The 27,127-nt window shown below is 38.1% G+C and overlaps 1 protein-coding gene across 2 annotated transcripts in view; it reads right to left on the bottom strand.

Annotated features, from left to right (window-relative positions):
* Nucleotides 1–27,127, bottom strand: part of LOC145693514 (protein takeout-like) — a 95,550-nt gene that overhangs the window by 50,881 nt on the left and 17,542 nt on the right. The window contains exon 1 of one of the 2 annotated variants that reach the window (XM_081769582.1): nucleotides 12,381–12,548. The exons of the other annotated variant lie outside the window; for it this stretch is intronic. Coding sequence (XP_081625708.1) covers nucleotides 12,381–12,453 — 73 coding nt within the window. The 5' untranslated portion in view covers nucleotides 12,454–12,548. Of the gene's footprint in view, nucleotides 1–12,380; nucleotides 12,549–27,127 lie in introns of those variants that run through there. 2 annotated transcript variants of the gene reach the window in all.

The following is a 27,127-nucleotide window of genomic DNA, read 5'->3' as shown; positions in this document are numbered from 1 at the left end:
CATCTGTAGGAAGAAATGCTAAGGAAAACACATTTTGAGGCAGAGCCTCACCTTTGAATCTGATTTATGCTCATTCACGAGACCTAATTTCTTCCTCCACAAGCAGTGATTAAAATGGAAATTACACCCACTAATGTGAGTTTTCTGGAACAGTGATCTTAGAGATGTTATTGCGGCTTGCTCGAAATGTAATTTCCTTAATTTCAGATTCCAATCATAACATTAGCCTTCACCAAACTGAGAAACTCTATGTCTTACTATCTGTTATTGGTAAGAGGACGAAGATCACCTCCAAATTATGTTCCTGTTCTTGAAATTTCGACACTGTCTGTACTGAAAACCCTGATGAAAAGCACTTGGTTTCTTCTTAGAGGTTTCGATTACTGTGATAGTTTCCATTAGGCTGCCCGCCTGATTAGGGATGAGCACGAGACGAGATTTGTGGCTGTCTCGTCTCGAAAACGTGCTATAAAAGTGATGTCTCGACTCGAAAAATGTATATTTTTTCTGTTGGAAGAGCCGTGTCTCGACTCGAATTTTGTCAGGAAAATCATGTCTCGACTCGTCTCGTGCGCATCCCTACGCATGATCTCCTCCCATATATCAATAACCTACTAAAATCAGAATGAATCACATATATTAATCTGTTCCATCTGTATACCACCCCCTTTATTAATGTATTCATTCTAATTTAGATTAATGGGGATGAAATTGGTGATTTTGGCGCATGTTCCACTGTGTGTACCGCAAATGTCCCACTATCTAAGGGAAAGGTTTGAACAGTACCGCAAATATCCCGAAAAACTGGTTTTCTGGTTGTACCGCAAATGTCTTGATGCCCATGGCAACATATGAAGGCTAAACATGAAATAACGTCATAGCTCCTAGGGTAAATGCAAGCAAAGCGACAACGCCTTTTTTTTTTTAATTTTTCGCTGACATTTCCAAGATAGAGAGATGATATATCAAATTCAAGCCATAATATAATTTCTTGAGCTAGTTAATATATAGTCTATGCATGCATTGCTGTATGATGCAAGAATTTGAACAGAGTAGAATATATTAAGACAAAATATGAGAATAGAGAAAACATCTATCACCTTCTTATAGGCTGGCTATGTAGAACTAAACATTTTCTTTTTGTTTTTGTTGTTGTTGTTCGTTCGTTCGTTCGTTCGTTCGTTATTTACAAGTCCGTACTTCTAAGTAACTGTAGGGAAGAAACGAGGAAGGAAAAGAGAACGCGTGAACAAATTATAGGTCATGTGAAGTTGGTCCCTCCACCTTGTTTTGATTATTCTCTCTCTCTCTCTCTCTCTCTCTCTCGTTAAGAGAGCGAGAAAAAAAAAACTATCAGACATAGTAAACAAATTGGAACAAACTATGCCTTAATTCTTGGTAGTATCTAATTTTTAAATTTCGAATATGGAGAGCAAACTTTACATAACCTTCCAGTCCCTCTATTTACAGAAGCATGAATGGACGTCTTTTAAAAAAAATAAAATGAAAGGAACTGAAAATTATGTATTGCTGGTACATCATTGAGAAAACGAGTAAGAAATTACTCCTGGTCAGTTTCAAGGTCAGGATTTCTCACATATTGATTAATTACATAATCACAACACGTGCATTTACTTGTTGCACGTGACTTTCTGCTTGGCACAACATTCCCATTGCAGCGTCTTTTTGTTTCGCATCTAATAGAAAAAATAATAGTTTATGCAAAGCAATTTCGCCTAAACCAATCACGAAAGAACAGGAAGAAAAATTATTCTTACGAATGTTGATCGTTTGAAAATTTAAGATTTACATGTTGGTCCCGGGCAGAGATAATGAAACTCCGAAGGGGATTGACGTATCCTCAGTTCTACCCTTGTCCCCAAGATTTTGTTTTCTCTACCCAAATTTACTATTCTGTCCCCTAATAATCTTACATTTTTTCCTCCTCTTTACAATTCTCCAGTTTCGTCGTGCAATTTTTAGTGAAAAATTATATCCCCTTTAAAAATAGTCTCATGAGCACAACCTGCACCTTTAACAAGCTATGGATATCTCTGGTAATGAGTTTGATTTCCGGTATGTTATAGGATCATGAGGAATTTGAATTAAGATACAGTGGGTTGTGGTCTATAAAGCCAGATACAATGGTAATGGGAAACGACGCTCTGAACTTAAATCATACAATTAAAAGGCTGACTCGGTATAATTTCCTCATTCCCTAATGTTGAGGAGTTTAGGTAAGAAACTGGAAAGTTGTAATCTTATAAAACAGTGAAAAGCGGCTAATACGAAATTCATTTCCCAGCAATGATGAAACGGGATCACGCACTCATATTAATGATCCACCAGACTCGATGGCTTAGTATGACCTTGTAACCCTGTCAAATCCATGACTTGAAATGACCTCAGTGGACTCGGAGTCCACGAAATCTCGTAGCTCAATCGGAAAACCTTAAGTCTGCTATCGTAACTCTAACAAGCATTATTATTTCTCTCACACACTCTCTGCAGCAAGATCGAGTCCCAATTACGAAAGATATTTGGGTAACGTGAGGATATTTCAATCCCAAATGGTGATTTAACACGTTTCGTTCGGTCTGGTATGAGGTACAGGAATACCTCGACGTCCTCGTGGTACTTTACCCAAGTTTGAGTCAGAGCCTGAGTTAGACAGGACTCAGACGTAAACCCTCTCTTGGTTTTTGGTCGGACCTGGAATTCCGCAGCTAGTACTACTTGCTCTGGCGGAAGATGAGCTCGGATTTCATACACTACAGAAGTTTTTAACTTCCTACTCGCTACTTTTTAAAATATTAGTCTTTGTGTGTAAAAACTATGCAAGCGCAGATTTGATCTGTTTTACATAACCTTGTAATTTATTGTTAAATTGTTAGGTATTAAAGACATAATGGTTATCGTTTGTCCATGGCCCTCTAATTATATTACTCTTCCCTTTCCGTTTCTATCAAATAGACAGGTCAAACGCGACTTATTTCTACCAGCATTTGTTGCTCAATTATTTCCGGTAGGTTCCAAACTCATGAACTATATATGTGGAACTTATAAAGGGAACCAAGAAAGTTCAGTCGCTTTTTGTGGAGGTCTGTGTTCAATTGGCTCTCACACCTGAGTTAAATGCGAAGGGAGATAAGATGAAGATCAGTTGTTGGTGTGGGTATATCCAACATAAAATTTTCTTGTGGCAGTTCAGTTACACCCTGAACTTGTGTAAGGACAGAGTGAACATGTTACCTTCACAGAGCGTCATAAGGTCACACGAGTTCAAACTGGGGTCAAACGCCGCTGCAGCGGGGCGGATGATATGCCAGGCCTTTGCTGAGGGTGCCGTGAATATGTGGACAGTGCAGCGGTAGTTTAACAAGTTTAAGGACGGTAACGAAACACTTGAAGACGCACCACGTACCGGAAGACCAACACATGTACAAAATGAAGATCTTCGGGCAGCAATTGAGGCGAAAAATGGCTAGACATATGAAGAACTGGGACTACAATTCAGTGTGAGTGGAAAAAATACTTGGCAGTACCTCCATCAACTTGGGAAGCAGTAAAAGTTGGGTCGATGGGTCCCACATGATTTGACTCTGGGGCAGAAGGCAACGCGATCAGACACCTATGTTTCTTCGCTGTCCTGTCTGAGGAAGGAGCCATTCCTGAACATGGTGTTGACACATGATTAGAAGTAGGTTCTGTACGAAGCTTCAAAGTGCAGTCGTCATTAGTTAGCATCCCTTGAACCGGTTCCGAACAGTCGAAACCGACTTCATAGTGTGAGTGAATCAGAAGAAGGTCATCCTGTGTATTTGGTGGACTGCTCGCGGCATCGTACATCAGGAACTGCTACCAGCTGGTCAGGTCATCAATGAAACTGTGTACTGTCAGCAGTTGAGTCATGTTCAAGAAAAACTCCCGTGCTCCCGAATTGGCATACATTTAGCACATGCCCCATGGGTCGAAACTGAATCAAAGACTCCTCTCATCAATATTCGTAGTTTGAATTAAATTTCCCTAATTTATAGGGAAATTTCGTTGACAAAATTTAGGGAAAAGAGGGAAATGAGGTTTTTCAATAAAAACGTGAAAATCCAGGGAAATTCTCGTGCTGTTTGATTGACTAATACAAATGCTCAAATGCTCAAAGATCCCCTTGTTCTTCAGAAATAAACCAATGCAAAAGCAATAGTTCATGTATTTGTTCAAAGTAGCATAACTTGCACCAATTGTTGGCAGGGTATTTGTGTGTATGTTTTTGTAAAAGAGAAAAGAAGTAAAGAAAAACGAAAAAAAAAAACCAAATGATTAAAACAAATGCGGTTGGCACTTCCTTAAGTATAGCTAAAATTAATCTTTCCACATAACTTCTGTCATATGATTTGGACACTCAACAAACTAGGGAGCTCCTTTGTGGCTTAGCAGTTAGCGTACGCGCCTTTGGCGTGGGAGACCTGGGTTCATCTCCCGGTGGGAGCTCATGTGGTTCGGATTCCAAGTTAATCAGTAGGTCTCGTCTCATATAGCCTCGCTGCTGAAAGGGACGTTAAACTCACAATCAAGTCATCAACAAACTAGGGAAGTTTTGATAAGAAATGGGAAAATTTTGAGTTAATTGAGGGAAACCTTAGAACTCTGCCTTTCATCACAGATGAACGCTTTACTACCAGAGCCGTAGCTAGATATTTCGGCGCCCGGGGCGAAGTAGAATTCGGCGCCCTCTACACGCACCTTACCAATCATTATATATATATATATATATATATATATATATATATATATATATATATATATGAAAAGTAGCTTTTGTTGTTATGCTAAACTGAAGTTTTATTAATCTCCTTGGAAGACCATTGCAACAACCAAAAACGATCATTGGTTTAGCATATGATTAACATAATATGCTAATCGACAACAACAAGTCTATCTTTTTTCAAATAAGAGCTGTTTTCAAGAGTCTCATTTTGGACTTTTTGTTAAACTTGACAAAACTACCTTTGGTTGTATACAGATTCCCCAGGAGAACAGTTCTCGAAAATTACTACTATATACAACGTTTCATACTATCGATAAGAAATGAAATTTCAATACATTAAAAACTATGTGTTTTTAAATTGTTCGAAATGGGTGACAGTATTAATTTGCAGTAATAATTGTAAGCTTTTTAATTTTATTCTGTATGTAACCACATCAATAGCATTTTAATTTCGATCGTTTTACGGTAAGAAATATTTTGTGAAAAGTAATGGAAATTCAGAAGGATCCTTCTTTGTAAATTTCTAAATATTGATCGATGGAGGTGAAGAATATGTTCAATGTTTCTACTTAAAATCCAAAATATACTTTGGCTACTACATATGTCTGAAATTATAGTAATTACATAATTTCTTAATGAATGCAAGTTCCGAATTTAAGGTAGTTATTAATTAACACATTAAAATACACTAACACGTACATATATAAAGAATGTGAGTACTTATGTTTTTTTATGTATGTAGATCGATAAAAACATCACACAACTAGACACGCATGCACAAAATAATATGATGGCGATACAAAAACTTCATGAAAAAATTACCCCAATAAATTCCTTCAAATTGGAAGCATTTAATATGTCAATGGAATTTTAAAATAAATCATTGGTAGTGATTAGTGTCTGAAAACGTCGAACTTCATTGGGCTAAGTTCTGATCCCTTAAATCCCTATTCTACAACTGCTTGAAGTTCGAAAATGTTCTTGTTCCCCTCGTTTACCTTTATTTTCAATATTCCCGCGCAAACAGCAGCTTGAATGTGTCTCTTCACTCTTCTCACTTTCATACCTTCATTCTCACCGTCGGACACTGGGGCCAAACCAGGCAATTCTTAACAAAAACTCGAAAAATGAAGTAAAAGATTGACTAGATATAATTTGTTATAATGAAACCTTAATAGTGTACACATAAGATAGTGTGCAAGAAAAGAAGTGATAGCAATTTACAATGAACTCATGGGACGTGTAAATTTGGTTATCCGCTGAAGCCGGAGTGGCGCTGCTTAATGACAGAAGATAGGAAATTGACTTTGAATGCGACTATTCCTACATTGCGTGTAGATATTCAGTGGCTGGTAAATATGGTGACACGACCGACATTTATGTATCGTTTTGTATATTTAGAATGTTGATGTAATGTGTAGTCAATAATCATATTGAAATGATGCTAATATCATTATCATATCCCAATGATAATCCCCTACTTCATATCATATTTGGAAAATGCTGTGGTACTGAAAGCATATAAACTATGGTCAAACGATATAATGGCATTTTAGTAGAAAATATGGCATAATATGTCTGTGATTTTTAATATGACGTAGGGGAAACATTGTTCTTGCTGTATGCAAAGAGAAAACCTGCACATATTTGCACTTTTGGGAAATATAGAGCATGAAAATGTTTGAGGAAAACGGCATTCTGGATGCAATGCTGCTTTTGAATTGAGCTGGGATGAATGTGAGAAAAAGTGTTAGGTTATTAGACGTGTGATCCCCATGCACGCAGTGACAAAGTTGAATATAAGTCGATTCTGAGAATTTTGCCCCCAGGCCTCGTTGGGTGCTTCGCCCCCAGGACCCATCTTGTTTCCGACATCTAGCCATACTTCTCTGGCATTCACCAACAGAGCCAAACTCTAGTCAAACATATTTGATTAATGTTAGCGACATTTTAAAACGCCAGTGTTTGCTAAACAATCTATGGACCATAAGGTAGAATCATATTAAAATGGTATTGATCAATTCAGTATTGTGTTTTTTGTGATCCGTGCACAGGAGTGACATTGGAATCAACTGTAATGAACTCCGCTCACTCCAGCTGAGAGTGTTCCAATCAAGCCCTGAAATGAGCTCACGTAATGGACGATTCAATATATAAAACAACCTGAACAGGTTACTGATGCTTGTAAATCATAATATGTTTAAAATATATCTGATAATATATTCATATCGAGAACTTGGGATGAGATAATTTTTATATTAAAGCGTCCTTGCATCTTCATTGTCATAACGAATCCTCCATAACTTTGAAATAATTTTGAGGAGCAAGAACTTTTCTTCAATTTTATTACTCTTCAGTTGTAAAATAAATAAGTAAGCTTTTTCCTTTAATGCGTAAGAATGTAAGCCAATCGTAAATTGATAAATCAAAGCATATTGCCCACGCGTTTGTTTATGCCAATCATATATCTGTTATATAATTTAGGCGCGAATACAAGGAATATTTCCTTTTATGATGTAAAACTCATTCATCAAAATGTTTTTGATGAAATAATGTCGAAATAATGTTATTGTAGCCACTGCACACACCGAACTAATTGGTTTTCTTTCAATTTTCTGCTTCATATTGCTAATTCTTATTTTTGCCAAGAATTCAGTGCTTTGGCTCCACTGTGCGTCGTGATTAATCCGAATGGGTAGAAAAAACGTTTTGAACTGAACAAACTCATCACTGTCAAAACGCCGAGCACGACTTTGTTCGTTTCTGATTTTGAAAATACTCCTGCGTACACTATAAGTCATTACTCGGCACCTTGTATACCACATATCATTAAGAAATCATCTATAATAACTCTTTAAGTAATAAGTAAAAACTTGTTGTGACTTATTTAAACTCTTGGATTGCGAGCGAAGCGAGCAAGAACATTTTTAAGAAATCTACCTATTTCATTGATAACCGATAGCAATATTTATCTAATAGGGCCCCAATACTTTCTGGGGGCGACTAATCTTTTATTCATGTCCAACACCACTTTTTCTTTCTCCTTGCTTGTTCGACGCCCCCTTGCTATCAGCGCCCGGGGCGGGCGCCCCGCTGGCCCCCGCTTAGCTACGGCTCTGTTTACTACTTTGTGTTTATGCTTTGGCACTGGGCGAAGGAAGTGGTGAGAGGAAAGGCAATAATGGTTTTCTGTATTTCTTTACAGGGTTGCCAGGACATCTTCCTACAAAATAACAGACCTTGTGCCTCAGCTAGATCTTCCGCCGCCAAATACCTCCGGTTCCCTCATAGACTATACCATGCATATAATTTCCCTATTTTATTCTCCTGCCGACACCATCAACACAGTGTTAAGCGATACTGAATGAAGATATTTCTGTTCATATCCTTTTGATTTTCTCGAAAACCTGAGCATAAATGAAATCTGAAGAAACTAGTAACTCTGGCGACCCTGCCATGTTGCTCCTACCACTTGTAAACAAGGAAGTTAGTTCCCAACTTCGCCACATGCAGAGAAAAATCAGGCGAGTAATACGTGCTTAACCATATAGCCACAAGAGAGTTCAACTGTTTAGTTTTCTTTACATAGCAATGAGTCTTTTCGTTTCTCATAGTACTGTATCAATTAATCCCTATTATAAGAGGAGGATATCTGAAACTGGGTAACGCTAATTTCTAATAGATAGTTAACACTCATCGCTCCACAACTGCTTGACACCAACAGGTGTCGCTAGTGTGCAGGGAATTTGTATATTTAAAAATAATGTGACGATTTAATGGCAATTTTTTTTAAACATATGTTTCAAGTGAATTACAGCGGCGGATCTAGTTCGGCACTGGAGACCTAGCCCTCCCCAGTTCTTTCATTGACAAAAATAATTGAGGCTAGATCTACTAAAGATATACCACATTGACTTGATCCCTAATCTTTCGTTGCAAGCGCTGCTATCGGCTGAAGGAATTCCAATCACTTTCTCTCGCTTAGCAACAGCTGAACCCTTATTGGCTCAACGCGTGGGTGTGTGAGGGTGTGAGCTTTAGTTCGCATTTTTGCCACGGCTCAAGACATGTTGGCAGCACAATACCTATATACTTTTTTGAAGTTCATAGTAAATTGGAAATTTTTTGAAACATTAGATACAGTTTCAGTCTCAGTTTCAGTTTTTGTGTTATGCACAGTGCTGGATTTACCTATAAGTTAAGCAAGTTATAGCTTAGGGCCCCACTCGCTTGGAGGCCCCAAAATTTATAGAAAAAACTGACTGTAATGTATTTTCCATATAACAAGAAAAAGCAAATAAAATGACAAGGAAATACAACATGAGTGTTTTGTATTGTTATGTACTAGGCTTTTATGAAGAAAGTAATAGGACTATTTCTCAGCTCCACATGTAATGAGACCCCTGTTATCCCGTTTCCCTTATAATGGAGCTCCTGTTTCCTAGCCCTGCTTGTAATGGACCTTTGTTTCTTTTTAGATATCCATTAAATTCATAAATTAGCATATAGCATATATTCAAATCTAGAAAACGGCGATATTTTGTCGCTGAAAAAGAAAGCTTGATGTATAAAGGTCCCCTTACAATAGCTTAGGGCCCCAACAAACCTAAATCCGGCACTGGTTATGCAATGTGTAAAACAATACTCGAGGTTCACAATGTATTGAGGTTCTACTTAGCAATAATATCCATCGGCAGAGAGTTAAATTGGAAACATCTGCAGGAACAGGAAAAATTGTAAATCAACTTGCCAACCACGCACGTAGCCAAGGAGGGTCCAGGGGGTCCGACCCCCCCCCCCCATTCGAAAGCAGAAATGAAAAAATTAAGGAAGTATGAAACAAAAAGAAACGAGAGAAAGAAGAATCAGTGTTTAAAATAAAAAGCTACAGCAAGCTTTTGGTTACTCTTTCTTATAGGAGATTCAGGGGGGAACCAGAGGGGGCAATCGCCAGAAGAGGAAACTTTTATATTCTACATAGAAATAAAACCCATCCCAGAGTTTGTAGCTCTTAAAAGTAGCTCTAAATAGCAGTATTACAACCCCTCCCCAGAAGTTCATTCTGGATCCGCCCCTGAGGAGATTTCAATTACTTGCAATACATGGTGGCGAATGAATGGGATATCCTGGAGAGGTCAGGAAATTTTGAAATTTCTACAAAAGGTTTCAGAATTTCTGTTATTAGTCAGGAAATTTCAAAAGCATAGTACCGTTCTGTAAAGTGTGGGCATTTTCTTTTTATCACAATTGTTCATCATTGCTTCTCTGCAGTATCAAACATGTTACTTCAAAAACAGTTTTCTACTGCTCCTTTAACCAGTCAATTTGTAACAGACAGTAGTTGACGGAATAATGAAAACGAAAACGTTATGTGGAAAGGAATTATTTTATCATTTGATTCAACAGAGAAAGGAATGCAGATATTGTAAATTTTATTTTTTGCAAGAAATATTGGATATATACTTTTTTATAATATTGAATATTTACTTTTTATAATAGTCGAAGTCATAATGAAAGGAAAATTGTTATGTTTGAATCAACAGAGGAAGACACATAGATACTGTAGAATCTTTTTCAATACTTTTTTATATTCTTTTACTCGAGATTTCTTCATAGTTCGTTTTTAAAATACTTACTAATATATTTTCATTTTGTTGTCCTAACAAACCAATATATGTTGTCAGTAAAATAGTTTAGATTGATCGAGCTCCTGGTGTAATAACCACAGTATTTCATGTCACACCCCACCCGCCCGTTTACGAAATCCTGGCTAAACGAACCAATATATGTTGCCAGTAAATTAGTTTCGAATGATCGAATCCCAGGTGTGATGACCACACTATTTCGTATCACGGACCCGGGACTCCCCTTAACGAAATCCTGGCTACGTGCCTGTGCCAAGACAGGCAATCGACGAATTAGGTCTTGATCGGATCATATGACTATATATTGAGTTCATTTTGAGTTTAAGGCTGCAGACTACTAAATATTTTTGAAAAACTAATATTTTTTTCTTTTGCCCCTTTTTCGTAAGTGGAAAGAGGTAATAAAATGTAACTTACCACAATAATAGACAATGTTATTCTACATCCGAAAATATGAATCGGAAGAATTTTCAGTGTTGCCATCCATAGAAATTATAGTGTGACCAGAATTTGAATTACTCAAAAATCTAGGTAAAGGCAGCGACTGGAAAAATGAACTCAACGGTAATTGATGACTCATCATGCTGTCTACGTTCCTTGTTTACTACTTTTTAAATAATATTTCTATTTACTTTATAAACCTTACATAAATTATTACAAAATAAATAAGTTATTGCAAAATAAATAGAAGCATTATTTAAAAAATAGTAAACAAGAAACATAGACAGAATGGTAAGCCATCAATTACCGTTGAGTTTATTTTTCTAGTTGCTGCCTTTACCTAAATTTTTGAGTAATTCAAATTCTGGTCACACTGTAATTTCTATGGATGGCAACACTGAAAATTCTTTCGATTCATATTTTCGGATGTAGAATAACATTGTCTATTATTGTGGTAAGTTACATTTTATTACCTCTATCCACTTACGAAAAACGGGCAAAAGAAAATTATTAGTTTTTCAAAAATATTTAGTAGTCTGCCCCCTTAACGTCCCGTTCAGCAGCGAGGCTATATGAGACGTGGATTTACTGATTAACGTGGAATCCGAACCACATGAGCTCCCGCCGGGAATTGAAACTGGGTCTCCCACGCCGAAGGCGTGTACGCTAAACGCTTAGCCATGAAGGAGCTCTCACGAGTATGTGTTGTGTCACTGTGTGCAGGTAGTACAATTTAAGAAAATGACAACAAGCAACGAAGATCTGTACTTTCTCTTATTTTACAATAGAAGCAAAAATTAGTTGTTACGATTTCTTGATATTTCTTTCAATAAGTTCTACTGACCTATTGTTCGTAACCGAAAAAAAAGAAGAGTATTTATATAAAAGTAATATTCATGTTCTCCACATTCATGAAATTGACTTCTTTGCCTGTTTCTGACATATTTTTCAAACAAAAAGAAAGGTTTTGAATTGAAGGGCTGATTCATTGACAATTTGTTCTGGTGGCGTTTGTTATCTTCAAAGAACTTCTTTCGTTGAATTTTTAGTTTATTTCTGTTACGAGAATAATTATATACCTAATCCTGTGGGAAAAAAAAGCAAACTATAATATTTCTTTCCTTTCTTCTTCGCTGAGACCTGGGACATTTAAGAGTGCCAAGAAATATTTTCGAGACGCCGGGACACAGATCTCGATTCCGTGACGGTCCCGGATTTTCCGGGACAAATGGTAACCCTTACTTAACATGAAGATCCTTTGCATTTTATTATTAGGACGAAAGCCGAAGTAATATTTAGATTTGAGCATTAATATTTACTCAGTCGCAAATCAGTTGAGGAGTAAATTGAAAAAGAAAAAAAAGTTAGATATATAAATTAAAAATTTTAGCCTCTAATGTATAGCCAGATGAAGACTTTGCAAGGGGGGGGGTCACAATAAACAAGTATAAAATATAAACATTATACGCATTCGAAATTAATAATATAATTGTAAACTGTGGTAATATACTGTATATAAAAATACTTACGAAGTGGCTTGCCCAGAGATTGTTCATATGATGCAAGAGCGAAAAAGACAATAGCGAAGACACTCTGTGTCATTGTACGAACGTCAATAAAAGTCTTCTTTTTTACTCTGAGAGGTAATCAGTACCTACTTCTGCTGCTAATGGGTTGAGCGCGCTGCAGCTAAGGTTCCTCTGATGGTAAGACGAGAAATACTCGGACCGCCGTACCACCTTGAACTTATCAAGGAAAGATTCTTGCCGATTTCTTTCTTTCTTTCTTTCTTTCTTTGTCCAAGGTTAATACATGTGAAAATTTCACACAACAGCTATTATAAGAGCTTAGTACACGAATTGCGTTGCTCAACTGGCAAAATGTGAAAACATAAGATAAAAAAGTAATCATAAACCACAGAACAAATAATAATAACCGATCCCTTCCCCCTTATTAACGTTGTCTTACATGTAATATAGAAATATTTTAGTGCTGCCAACGAAATTATTCAAGATTTCACTAGATTTCTGAACGAAATCTCTATCCAGAATTAATTCCACCACAAAAGATAGTGATTTGTGAATTCACTGGATAGCGCAGAACCAACTCCCCCTCCCCCCCTTCGGGACCATATCCCCAGTCGTGCTCAATATTTTTATCCGTATTTGAGAGGATTGCTTTTAGGTCTCGGTATATTGAACTTCCTCCTCCGGGAGAGGGAGTTTCTAAAAATCATCTCTGTTTATAAATATCTACAGAACCCTACTGATCTGAAGAAAAATTCATGCATGCATTATAACCTGTTTATAACGAAAAAAAGAAATGACTACGCTAACTTTAGGAGCTACGGGTTATATAAACGTCTAGGGAAAATATATTTTATATATTATTGTTTATGATTATAGATGAAAGATGCCTCAAATATGTCTTACACTAATTCTTAATAGTTCAAAGACAGGATAACAGTTGTCGCTCGCTGTGCTTCTCCAACTTAACGCCAAGAAATGTCATTACCATAGAGGAAATTGTCAAATGAGCATGAAGAAGTACTAGTTTTAATTAATTAGATGCTACGTAGTTAAGAAATTACTTTTCAGACATCACAAATACATGAACAAGTTGCTATGCCGAAATAGGCAAAGGATAATTATGAAAGCATTTCCTTAATTGTCTTCACCATCAACGCAGTTCTGCAAACTTGCATGCATTCTGTCTTTATATGAATTTGGTATTACTGATGCTATGAATCCAAGGGCGGCTCTAGGATATTTTATATTCTAGCCGCAAACATGTCTGCGCCCCGATAATCTCCTTCTCTCTCAAACCGAAACGAAAGTGGTCTTGTCACCAGGCCGGTAGCCAACCCAAAAATGTAGGGGGGCTCGGTTGAAGTTAGGGGGGCGACCCAACCATATTATACTTCCTTTGCAAGCCTACCGTGAAAATTTTAGGAGGGCCAGTCAAAATTTGGGGGGGGCATTCTAGCCCCCCTGGATACAGGCTTGCTTGTCACCCCTGACATATTCACGACATCATCACATTGTTATCATTTATTTAAGCATTAAGTAAAATAAAACACACCAAATGACTCTGTCTATGGTATTAATAACACTGGTCAACAAATTTTCACTTTTTATTTTTTACAGAAACGAAAGTAGCCAATCTTTATAAATTTTGAGGCGCTGAACACGAATATCACACTTAAAATTAGCTGGTATCTCAGGGTTGCCAGTAAATGTGGAATTTACCTTTAAAAAATCATGTTTTTCACATTTATTTTGCTAGGTTTTACTCAGGAACGTATAATTACGTCCCTATTTATCGTTGCGGAATGTGTTATACCTCTTTCTATTTGTTGATGACCGCACTTTCTGAAACTTTAACAATCGTTCCGGTAACCGGTACCGTTGGGAAATTATATACCCATATATTCAAAAATATCCCTTTTTTCTAGAGGAAAATCCGAATTTTTATTTTTTCTACTGGCAACCCTGCAATAGTAAAATTATAATTTATATTTGAAAAGTAACCTGTCAATATTGGGAATGTTTTCTGCAAATGTCGTCATGATCGAAGCGAGCCGAACTGTGGGGAAAAAAAATATTATCCCTTCTACCGAAATGCCGAAATTTTCCCTACTTTTACAACATGTACATTAAAAATGTAATATTGACTTCCGTATGCCGAACAGAACTATAGGACAATACATCCAGACAATGTGACTATCGTTTGGGTAGTCTGTACTGGGGTGGGGGATTTTATGTACTGAAATTTTGTCCGACAAATTCCCTTTCTGCAAAATTCCGACTTTTTTCTGCCTACAGCTGGCAATCATGCAATAAATAACTGCACTGGCAATCCTCGGATAAATATGATCATAAAATATACGTTGACACCAACAATTTATATTCTATTCACATCCACACAAAAGAATGTTTTTCCCATGGGATGACCGTATTCTCAAGAAATGTCGAAGGGGTAAATGTCACACGTACTTAGGTAACAAATGAATTGCGTTGTTATAATAGCAATATACAAAGAAGTGTAACAACGGTTTTGCTGCATTCGTTAAGCAAGTTGTACTTGTTGGATCTGGCAACAATGCGTAAAGCTCACTCGTGTGATCATTCGACAGGCTGAAACTTGTTGGCGGTGTGCGTGTATTGTCCGCGCTCTCTTTTACTGTACTGTAATGTATCTTGGTTGAGAGGGGTTGATGGTGAATGTATATACAGTAAAGTATTTGAATTAAACTGTGAGTGTTTGTGTTATTTGAACGAGTGTCGGTTTTCATGAAAATGCCCCGCACCTGGAAGAACAATCCTGATAACTTTTGTTACATTTGTGCAGACGCTATTTGTGGTAATAGAAGGCGACCGCTTACTGATGCAGTAAGGAAAGCCTATTCATTGTATTTCGGTTGTCGAGTGGGAGACCAAGACAAATCTCGGGCTCCACACGTGTGTTGTACGTCGTGTTCTTCCGTACTAAATGTTTGGATGCATGGGAAAAACATCTCCATGAAGTTTGGCGTGCCTGCTATTTGTCGTGAAACCACAAATCATGTGTCTGATTGTTATTTTTGTATGACACCGCCCTTGAAGAAAGGAATCAATACCAAAAGGAAGAGAAATATCGAATACCCTGACATCCCATCTGTAATTCGCCCTGTGCCTCATGGACAAGGACTACCAGTTCCTGTTCCCCCAAACGCAACAACATCAAACAGTGATAGCGAGAATGCTGATCCTACACATCCAGCCGAAGAAGTGCATCCATCCATCAGTGTTGTTGATCCTTCATTCACACCATCTTGATCCAGCGAGACACACAAAATCACACAACGTGGACTCAGTGATCTGATTAGGGATTTCGACCTCCCGAAGTGTAAGGCTGAAGTGTTAGCCTCACAACTGCAGCAGTGGAACCTTCTAGCTGAAACAGTGCGAGTGTCAGTTTTTTGGGATCGTCAGAAAGAACTTGAGAACTATTTGGTCTAGGAATTAATTCGTGCGGGTGGACAAGAAATGGCGCAACGAACGGAGCGTCCCACAGTTCCGTGTATCCACACATGTGTTGCAAACCCCTGTCATCGCGTATCGTTCGTAGTATAGGGCAGTGGATTAAAGCGTCAACAACACCAGTTTCTAGTTAAGTGAACATGGCGCAATTTGTGCCTGATAAAGTGTTTTTGCGGGGTGTCCTGCTGCATTACTTTAACATGCAGAAAAGTGCGACTGAAAGTCATCGTATTTTGGTGGAAGTGTATGGTGACCATGCTCTAGCTGAGCGAACGTGTCAGAAGTGGTTTGCACGGTTTAGAAGTGGTGATTTCGGCTTGGCAGACCAAGAGCGAGCTGGACAGCCAAAAAAATTTCAAGACGAAGAATTGATAGCATTGCTCGAGCAGGATTCGTGTCAAACGCAGGAACAACTTGCAGCAGCATTAGGCGTTGATCAAACAACAGTCTCCAAACGCTTGAAAGCCATGGGAATGATTCAAAAGATGTCACATTGGGTTCCACATGAATTGAAAGACAGAGACGTTGAAAGACGAAAAACCATTTGCGAATTGCTGCTTCAACGACAGAGCAGAAAGGGGTTTCTGCATTGAATTATTACGGGTGATGAGAAGTGGATCCATTACGAGAACCCTAAACGAAAAAAGGCCTGGGTGAAACCAGGTGAACCAGGTCCATCACAACCAAAACGAGATATTCACTGTGCAAAGGTTATGCTGTGCATATGGTGGGATATGAAAGGTGTGGTGTACTATGAGCTGCTGCAACCGGGTGAAACTATGAATGGAGAACGTTATCGACGACAATTAATGCGTTTGAAGCAAGCTCTGGCCAGAACACGACCAGAATGGGAGAACAGACATGATAAACTTATTGTTCAACATGATAACGCTCGCCCACATGTCGCAAAACCGGTCAAAACCTATTTAGAAAATGTCGGATGGGAAGTTTTACCCCACCCGCCGTATTCACCAGACGTTGCTCCTTCGGACTACTACTTGTTCGATTGCATGAACAACGATTTGATTGGACAGCGGTTTACTTCTTCAGAAGATATCGAAACATGGGTCTCTGACTGGATCGCTTCCAAGGATGAGGACTTCTTTCGCCACGGAATCCGTACATTGCCTGACAGATGGGCGAAAGTGGTGGCTAGCGATGGACAATATTTTTCTTAAGGTATTTGTGTATTTTGTGTTTGTACTACAGCTTCAATGTGTGCGTACCAACCGCACAAATTAATTCCTAGACCAAATATTTCAGTACTGAATGTGACATTACATTCTGCAGTGATGTTGAAGGTTTGTTTCATGACCTACATATTTCATACAAACCGGACGAGTGGAGCCTATTCATAGATGGTTCCAAAACAAGCCTGAAGGGTGTACTGTTATATAATAATAACGAAAGACCGTCCATCCCTGTCGCATATGGTACTTTAGCGAAAGAAACGTACACTACATTGAAATCTGTTCTACGTGTCATTAGATACAATCAGCATGAATGGCTAGTATGTGGAGATTTCAAAGTAATTTCGACTTTGTCGGGTTTGCAAGGAGGGTATACTAAGTATTGTTGTTATATATGTGAGTGGGACAGTCGCGCAAGAGATAAACACTATACACAAAAGGAGTGGCCTTTAAGAACAGCTCTGATTCCTGGCTCAAAAAATATTGTCAATGAACCTCTAGTGAACCCTCAGAAAATTGTTCTCCCACCACTGCATATTAAGTTGGGACTTATGACAGCATTTGTAAAGGCAGTGTACACGAATAAAGCAGCATTCGGATATTTGTGCATGAAGTTTCCACGATTAAGTACAGAGAAGATCAAACAAGGAATATTCATTGGTCCACAGATACGCCAGCTCCTAAATGACCCTGACTTTGAGGCCAGCTGCATGCATGGCGTTATTTCCGTAATTTGACCACATTGTTCTTGGGAAACAAGAGAGCCGACAATTACAGGGACCTTGTGGATTAATTAATTCATGTTTATCAAAACATTGGCTGCAACATGACACTGCAAACTCACTTTCTTCACTCACACCTCGATGTCTTCCCAGAGAACTGTGGTGCTTTCAGTGATGAACACGGCGAGAGATTTTACAGGGATATTTCTCTCATGGAACATCAATACACGGGTCGGTGGACAGCTGCAATGTTGGCTGACTTCTGCTGGACGCTACAGAGGGATGCTCCAGACACAACCTACAAGAGGAAGGCAAGGAGACGGCGCATTCATTGAATTTGAGCGCATTCGTTTATCCTAGGCATTAAATTTGTGTACAATTTACTTTTGTGCAGCAATAACGAAGGTCCGAGGACCAATTTATTTTTTTGGCCAAAAATGTAGTAGACAGGGGAAATTTGCGGTATTTCAATTCAAAGAATAATATTTATTCTCAGTTCGGTCTTCTTGATGGCACATAATGTTACCAGTCTTAGAATAACTTTTCCAGCATTCTTTCCAGTTATTTATTGCAGGATTGCCAGCTGTAGGTAGAAAAAGTCGGAATTTTGCAGAAAGGAAATTTGTCGTGCAATATTTCAGTACATAAAATCCCCCACCCCAGTACAGACTACCGAAATGATAGTTACGTTGTCTGAATGTATTGTCCTATAGTTCTGTTCGGCATACGGAAGTCAATATTACATTTTTAATGTACATGTAAAGGTAGGGAAAATTTCGGCATTTCGGTAGAAGGGATAATATTTTTTTCCACAGTTCGGCTCGCTTCGATCATGACGACATTTGCAGAAAACATTCCCAATATTGACAGGTTACTTTTTAAATATAAATTATAATTTTACTATTGCAGGGTTGCCAGTAAAAAATAAAAAGTCGGATTTTCCTCTAAAAAAAGGGACATTTTCGAATATATGGGTATATAATTTCCCAACGGTACGGGTTACCGGAATTGTTGTCAAATTTTCGGAAAGTACGGTCATCGACGAATAGAAAGAGGTATAACACATTCCGCAACGATAAATAGGGACGTAATTATACGTTCCTGAGTAAAACCAAACAAAATAAATGTGAAAAACATGATTTTTAAGGTAAATTCCACATTTACTGGCAACCCTGAGCTACCAGCTAATTTTAAGTGTGATATTCGTGTTCAGCGCCTCGAAATCTATAAAGGTTGGCTACTTTCGTTTCTGTAAAAAAAATCCACTGTAGACCATTGTAAGTAATTTATAAGCCAATTATTTTTAAAAAAACATTTTTATTGCTGTAATATTTGGAATGAAATTTTACTAATATAACCAAAGGGCAACAGGAAATAAGTTTATTGTTTAATGTAAACTATGTCGATGTTCATTGTAAATATAAAACAAAATATGGTTGTATTTTTTTCTAAAAAGATTCCATAGAAAACTGATTAGTGATTGCAATGTGTCCAAAAATTTAATTTTTGGCTAACTGGTAACATTGGCTAGCATTGTAGAACGAAGATATGTTTTAATAAGTTTTAAGTTGAGAAAAAAATCGTTCTGCACTAGCCACGGACACTGACAATATGAGCAAAATACGAAGAGCTACATATATGTTAGGAAATCCATTTTCAAGACCATGGTGGTAAATGTAGCGTAGGTATTCTTCAGGGGGTTGATATCGAGTCCTTAAGATGATGACAAATTCCTCTGAGCTCAGAGCACATTCCTAAAGCGCCAATATCTAATTTCTTCACATATTCTTTATTTTCAACTGCTAAACCCTTTCCCAAGTTGCCAGACAGCAGTTTGATCTCTGCTGCGTTCTTGTTTTTGAAATGAATGTTTTACAAAAATCCGAAGATAACACATACATCATTTAACTGATCTTTCTTTGACTGCATTCATAGCCTTGTCTAAAACAGCAAAATATAAACGGATCTTGAAATTTTTCGCAGGGTCAAAGTCAAACATTGTCTTCTTATTTGGAATGCGGACCTTCTCTTTCTCAAACAAATGGTTCTATTCCAACTTCTTCCGCTACTTCACAAGCGTCAACCAGAGTTCTCTCGAATTCCATAGCACTGATTAAATACTGTTCTGTTCTTTTTCAGGTGACTAACTGCTCTTTGGAGAGACAAATCCTTTCTTGTAGTATGTTACTTGCTAAATTGACTTGAAACAAAATGTTGTGTCATGTGCTAAGAGCAACTACAAACTTGAAGTCTGGTAGATTTTTAAGTAACCCACGTGCTTCTGTCTTTGTTCTAATGCCACTGGAGACTGTAAGAGAGGTATCTTCAGATATTTCATCCAATGTATCACATATACTTGACAACTGATAACGCAGAGGAGTAAGTGCATCAGTTCGACTGGACCATCGTGTATGACTCAGATGTTTTACAATCAAAGATGACACGTGACGGCGTAAAATCTCCCACCGACGTGTCGATACTGAAAAGAACACTTAAATTTGTTGGGCCACATCATAAAAGATGGTTACTACCATACAGCATGAAACTGCGTAATTAACCACGAGGTTTCGAATATGCGAGCAACATGGAAACATTAGAATGCACGTGGTTTAATATCCAAAATCCTTTTCTGAGTAACACTTTCCTTTCCTTTCATAGTACTACCATTGCCGTAACTTTGTCATCGAATATTCTCAACAAGTAATGACATACATTTTAACTTTTCAAGAATTCCCTCAGTCATAGATGCTCCAGTACTTTCTTGCAATTGCATAAATCCCGAAAAGTGCTTTTTCACCAGAACTTGATTAAATTCAAATTCGATTTTTTGACGTTACCTCAGAAGAAGAAATTATTTGCAGGAATCTAATGATCATAGTTATTTATTCTTTGTGATTAACGTCTGGAGAGCAGTCGGAATCCAAACACTCCAAAGATAAGAGATAATTCCTGAAGCAGGGCCTCAGACCTTAAATTTCCATTGACTACCTTATGTAGAAAATTTAGGTCAGTGACATTTCTGCGAGCATCTGGAGTCTGGATATTCAGATAATGCAGGAGATCTCCTTTAGTCATAGAATGAACAGTGGGAACACGGAAACGTATATGGCCACATAGATGTTCCTCCATTCCATATAGGTGAGCAGTAATCGATTTTGGGTGATCCCACTTTTCATTAGCTTCCTCTTCTAAATGTGAAGGCGCTGGCGCACACACGTTTCGATTAATGTTGATAAACCGCACGTAAAAAATGTCTACCATTCCGCTCCTAAATATTTCCGCCCCAAGCAGCCGCCTAGGTTGTCTATATGGACGAGCTGGCCCTGTATGAGTCACCAAAACTCGAGTCAGTGCAAGAGCGCAGCAGAGGGTGCGTCCTTAGAGTGCAAGCACATCAGCGATGGTGAGTATGTGGTTAAACGACAATAGTGGAAAAACACATACTTTACGTGAGACCGCATTCGCACATTATCATGGTTACACATAATCACTTCGCATATTGCCTTCAAGCAGCAGTTGAATTCATCATGTCTTCCTAATGGAGTAGGCCTACTAAAGACATACCATATTGACTTGACACCTAGTCTTCCGTTCTAAGCGCTGCTATCGGCTGAAGGAATTCCACTCCCTTTCGTCATCCGATCTCTCGCTTAGCAACAGCTGAACCCTCATTGGCTAAACGCTTGGGCGTGTGAGGGTGTGAGTTTTAGTTCGCATTTTTGCCACGGCTCAAGGCATTTTGGCAACACTATAACACGGGAAGGTCCCACAAGTTGTTGCTCAAATCTGATTGCCACGTAACACATGTGATAGAGCATCATAAGAAATGAAAATCAGCAAAATTTAAGGTGCAATGGACCAGAAGGATAGAAGCTACGGGTCTTTAAAATTTGAATATCCAGAAAATTATATCATGGAGATATGTATCCAAAGTAAATATCTTGAAAACTGTTAAAGCAATCAAAAGAATAGTTACATAATATAATGAGAACAAAATGTCCTATCGAAAGCCACAAATAGTGTTACCATATGTGAAGCAGTATTGCCAACTCAGCTTAAATATTTTGTTTGAAATAGCACCATATAGAAGTGTGCACAGATTTTATAATCACCAAACATAAGAGTGAAGTGTAGTGGTATAGTGTTGCATATTTTTGGAGCTACATGTGCTGAAAATGTTCAATGAAGAAGTCTGGTATGTGGCGACAGATAGTAAGAAAGGAATGCATTAGAAAAAAGTGAGGGTTTTGCGTTATACTTCTGTAGCCCCCGGTGAATAAGCAGACAACTCGCGGAAACAAAATGATACACACGAGGGAATGATACACGCAAATTAATACAACCGTTTCTAATTCTGTACACTGGTCCTCCAGATTATTTAATCAATATTTAGAACAGTACTTTCTTGGTTTATGTCTTTCGTATTAAGTGACATACAGATTTTATTTCCTCCCCTACATACCATATGAATATGTTTTTACATTGTAATATTACCATTATTCACATTGGAAATATAACTACTTTATTACTACCTCATTTCTCTTTTAGGGGCCACGGTGGCTCAGTGGAAGAGCATTCATCTCTGGTGCTTGGGGTCTCGGGTTCGATCCAGCCCCCGCCAAGTGAACTTTGTGGTGGACAAACACCATGTGCGTGGGTTTTCTCTTGGTTCCACCCACTCCGTTTCCTCCCACTTTCTTCATTCCACCATTTCATTCATTACTCATCATCACCGTCTTCTTTAGCCTAACCGGCATAACCGTGGGACGTAAAACTCAAAGATTTAATTTCATTTCATTTCTCTTTTAGTCGGCCCGGATAGCCGTGTGGTCTAGAAGACTAGACAACCGACATATTAAGGATTGCGGGTTCCAATCCCGCCTCGGACATGTTTTTGTTGTACTTTTCATCTTACATTTCATTGTTATCTTTCTCTTTCATAGTGGTTTGGATCCCACTGTACACTATAGGTCCCGTTGTATATAGCTTCGGAGTTGACACAGGACGTATAAATGGCATCATTCAATTTCGCTTTTCAAATACATCAATATTTTGTGACACTGCTGACATTTTGCTATGTTATACTATCGGTGTTATGCATTTGAACTAAATTCATAGTATGAGACCAAATATTCCATTATTACCATCTGTTGTCACTTATAAGACTTCTCCATAGTACATTTACAGCACACGTAGCTCTAACAGTGTGCAACACTATACCACTACACTTCACTGTTATGTTTAAGGACTCCAAGATGGCGTCTAGTGGTGTGTTGGTGTTTTGTTGTGCTATTATGTTTTTAAGTTTTTGTCTGGTTTATCTGTGTGTTAGAGCGTTTTTGTTATCTGTATTTCTACGATGGTGTGACATTGAAAAACAGTGTGGCTCTCAGTGTAGTGTTTGTTAGCTGTTTTGCTCTGAAAGGATGTTTCCTTTTCCTGTATCATCCTATTCAAAGGCTCTTTGGACTGCCATTACGAAACCTTCTTCTCCCGTACAGACAATTTCAGGTAAGAAATCTATCAATAGATGGCACCACCTACTGCTGATTGTTCTGCTCAGTGGCGATGTCCATCTCAATCCGGGACCCAGTGAGGGCCATGCCCTTTCATTCTATTATCAAAACGTTCGCTCCATTAAAAACCAGCTAAGTGACTGTGAAATACATTTACCTGAACTTCTAGAATATGACTGTTTAGTTTTTTTTCCTGAAACTTGATGACTGATGATGTGCTTGATTGTGAACTGCCATTCTCCGACAACTTTACTATATACAGACGGGACAGGGGATCACGTGGTGGTGGTGTTATGATATGCGTAAGCTCTACACTGAAAAGTAAAGAACGTAAAGACTTGCACAGTAGAGATTGCGAAATCTTATGGGTTGAAATAAGCATTCCGAATGGTCCAAAACAACTCATAGGCTGCTTTCAATGACCACAAAAAACTCTCCCTTGTACATACTGAAAGCATGTCGTGACTCTATGATTGCCGCCGTAGCAGCCTGTAATACCTCTTCTTGGAATTTCAATCTCTCCATTGACTGCCGTTCCCCCACTTGTGATGTCCCATACTCTAAAAACTTTAATAATGACTCTTAGTTTTTGGACAATTTTATATACATGGTCTTGGCTTAGCGCAGCATAATATGCACCCTACTAGAGACGATAGTAACCTGGACTATTTTGTGTCAACTCACAAATCAACGGTTGTGATCCCTAAGTTAAACTTTCTCCCATCTCATCACGACTTCTTCAGTGTGTTCTTTCCTCATGCCAAACACAAAATACTTCAACGACAAAATCAGTGACTTCTTTACCTCAGTAGAAAAAGCTCCCTTGGAGTGAAATACGTCAAGCTCTTCATATTTTTCCATGGTGCTTACTTGCCTCAGGCTCAGTTGACGGTGCAGCTGACTTATTTACTGGCGTCATACAGGCTATGGTTAAAGATTTTGTGCATTTCCATAAAAGACCTTCTTCAAAGTTTCCCCCGCGGTTTCATGAGGAACTAAAGTACATACTTCGCAAAACAAGTGCATGGAAGCTGTGGAAGGATTTTTCCAGTGAATATAATTATAAGAATTTTATAGATATTAGAAGATATAGTAAATATCGTATGAAAAGAAAGTATGATAAGTACATTGAACACATCACAATCAATACAAGTAAAACCCTAAAAACCTAGTAAGGTTTCTGAACTCTAAAGCCCGTCTCACACGGATCTGAACTAAGGCCTCAATCCAGGCTACAACTAAACAGTGTTGCTTAACTCAAACTTCCATACAATTTCTTTTATTCTGAGGTGATGTAGGAGTCTCAGACGATCCTTAAAACTAGGTAGGTTTACCACAAGAGCCTCTCGTGGTCGGTGTGTTAAACAGACAAAAACACTTGAAGAATGTGTTACGCACAGGGCAATCAACTGTCGTAATTGTAAATATTATTGTTTATCTATTTCAGAATATGAGTTCATCCGAAGATGAAATAGCCATAGCAGTGATATCTGCTCCGTTGTTAAGACAAAATCCGCCCTCCCCCCCCCAAAAAAAAAACGAGAGAGGAAGAGTAAGGAGGAGCTGAAGGTCAGGGAGTGAATTCTTCGCCCCAATAATGCACAGTAAAGTACCGTATTTTCAATGGTGAATAATGAACTACACACAGAAGATTCTCGTTCCTGATACAAAGAAAAAAATCTACAGAGTGGAGTATTCAGAATTCCACACGCTATTGAAATTAGTAACTTCGAAAATTCGGCAGCGAGATACGAACAAGAGGGAGTCTGTATCAGCTGAAAAAAGGTCTGTAGATCCTTGTATCCACCAGATTGTAGAAGTGAAAATCAAATGACTTGTCCACATATGTAAATGAGGACAGTTATCATGCGCGGAAAGCTAAAATAAAGAAAGAGCAATTTTCTAGTATAGGTACTGAGTGTATCCGCTCAGCTCACTACCCACAAAAAATGCCCACATAACCCATAAAGTAAACTTATACCGCGTCGGGAGTTCCCCTCATGCATTACACCCGGACTTTCTGTATTGTGCCAGCATTGTAGAACTGTTCGCTAAAATTGCACGGCGGACACACAACATTGATGACAGTTAACCCTCATTGTTTCTGTTTCTGGTACTGGTTTACTTTTCGCGTACCACACCTGAATTTTATGTTTATATGTGTAGAATTACTAGTGTAAAATTATTACAAATGCTTTACGACGGATAAAATAAGTGAGTTCATATGAAAGATGCCTGTATAAAAGCTATTTTCCACCGGCGGTGAATTTCTGCACAACTGTACAGAAGTTGTATTTTGTTTACAAGTGAAACGCTACTAGTATGATACCATCACAAATGCTATTGAAACTCGTATCACTGCCAAAACCCATTCGTTTCCACTACCCTCGCTTATGCGGATACCCACCTTCACTGACGCACCCCTCGCTAACACTTGGGTCCCCCAGCTTCGGTTAGATAGCATTCGTGCTTTTTGGTGGCGACCTAGCGCAGGTTGTTTTGTGTTTTTGGGGCTGTAGTTTTTATGTATGCATCCGGACGCTGTATTTATAGGCAAATAGTAAAAGAATTATAATTTTTCAACAATTGCTTATGATATCCCCATGGATGTTAACTATGCATTGTGGATATTTTCGTGTCGCCCAGCACAAATCATTTAGAAAACAATAAGAAGGAAATTAGTAAAGGAATTCTAATTTTTTAACAATTATTTCGAGTGGTGCGCCAAAAGTAAACCGGCACGCTTTTTTAAAACATGTTACATTTTTTGGTATACAAGTTCCACAACATACTTAAATAAGCTATTTTTATTCTTTTAAAAGATTTAATTAATTTGTTCACACGTGTTCTGTTCGGGCAGACACTATTTACTTCATTGCATACCTTCTCTAAGGTCTTTATTCTTGCAGTTTTTTTTAAATAATATAAATCGTGCTTCATATTATCTAAAAATTCACATTTTTCATATGTTTCTATTCATATTATTAATATTTCTCTTGTCCAGGCATCATTGTTTTGAAATTACAGCGAGAAATAAAGTTGAATGTCGTCAGGCGTTACTCTTTTCTGATTGGTAGTTGTATGGAAGTCCAGAAGAAAATAGAAACTGCTTCTATTGCTTCCAAGTCAGGATCCAAACAGACAGTAGAAAATTTCAACCTGACTTAAGGGCAAGTTACCTATCACACGATCGTTAAGTAAGGTCGTGAATTTTAGATCGTGAATCGTAGCCTTATTTCAGTCCCGTCTGAGACAGGCTTAATAAATAATCGAAGAAAACTTCTCGTATACCGACAGAACTGACCTACAAAAATGCTTGTGTAAATGAAGAAGACAGGGCAAAGGTGTTTAATGAATATTTTGTTAATCGCTTTGCATCATTCCTCCACCTCTCCTTCCTTCCCCTACCCTCTTCAACCTGTTTGTTCTGAGTCTTTGTCTTCCATCAGTACCACACCACACCGACTGAAGTACAATATCTTCTTTTGACATTGCCCCAACAGCGCGACTTAGGGCCAGATAATATCTACACTTGCCTCCTACGCAGTGTTGCCAGTTCGCTTTCTCAACCCCTTTCGGATTTACTAAATCACTGTTTTGCAAAAAGTGTCTTTCCCATCTGATGAAAGAGAGCTAATATCACTCTGTTCATAATTCTGGTAAAAGCAAAAGTCATTTGTCCTCCTATCGACCTATTTCTTTATTATCACCTCTCTTACTTGTTTATGAAGAGATAATCAAAACAGGCTCTTTCAGTTTGTTACTCCATTTATAAACTCCTCCCAACACGTTTTTTGCCGGGAAAATCTTATCTTACTAATTTATCT

This window comes from Thermobia domestica, chromosome 8 (assembly GCF_964235325.1).
Source record: "Thermobia domestica chromosome 8, izTheDome1.hap1.1, whole genome shotgun sequence".
Classification (NCBI taxonomy): domain Eukaryota; kingdom Metazoa; phylum Arthropoda; class Insecta; order Zygentoma; family Lepismatidae; genus Thermobia; species Thermobia domestica.
The sequence above is the reverse complement of the archived record's forward strand: the minus strand, read 5'-3'. Positions and strand labels throughout refer to the sequence as shown.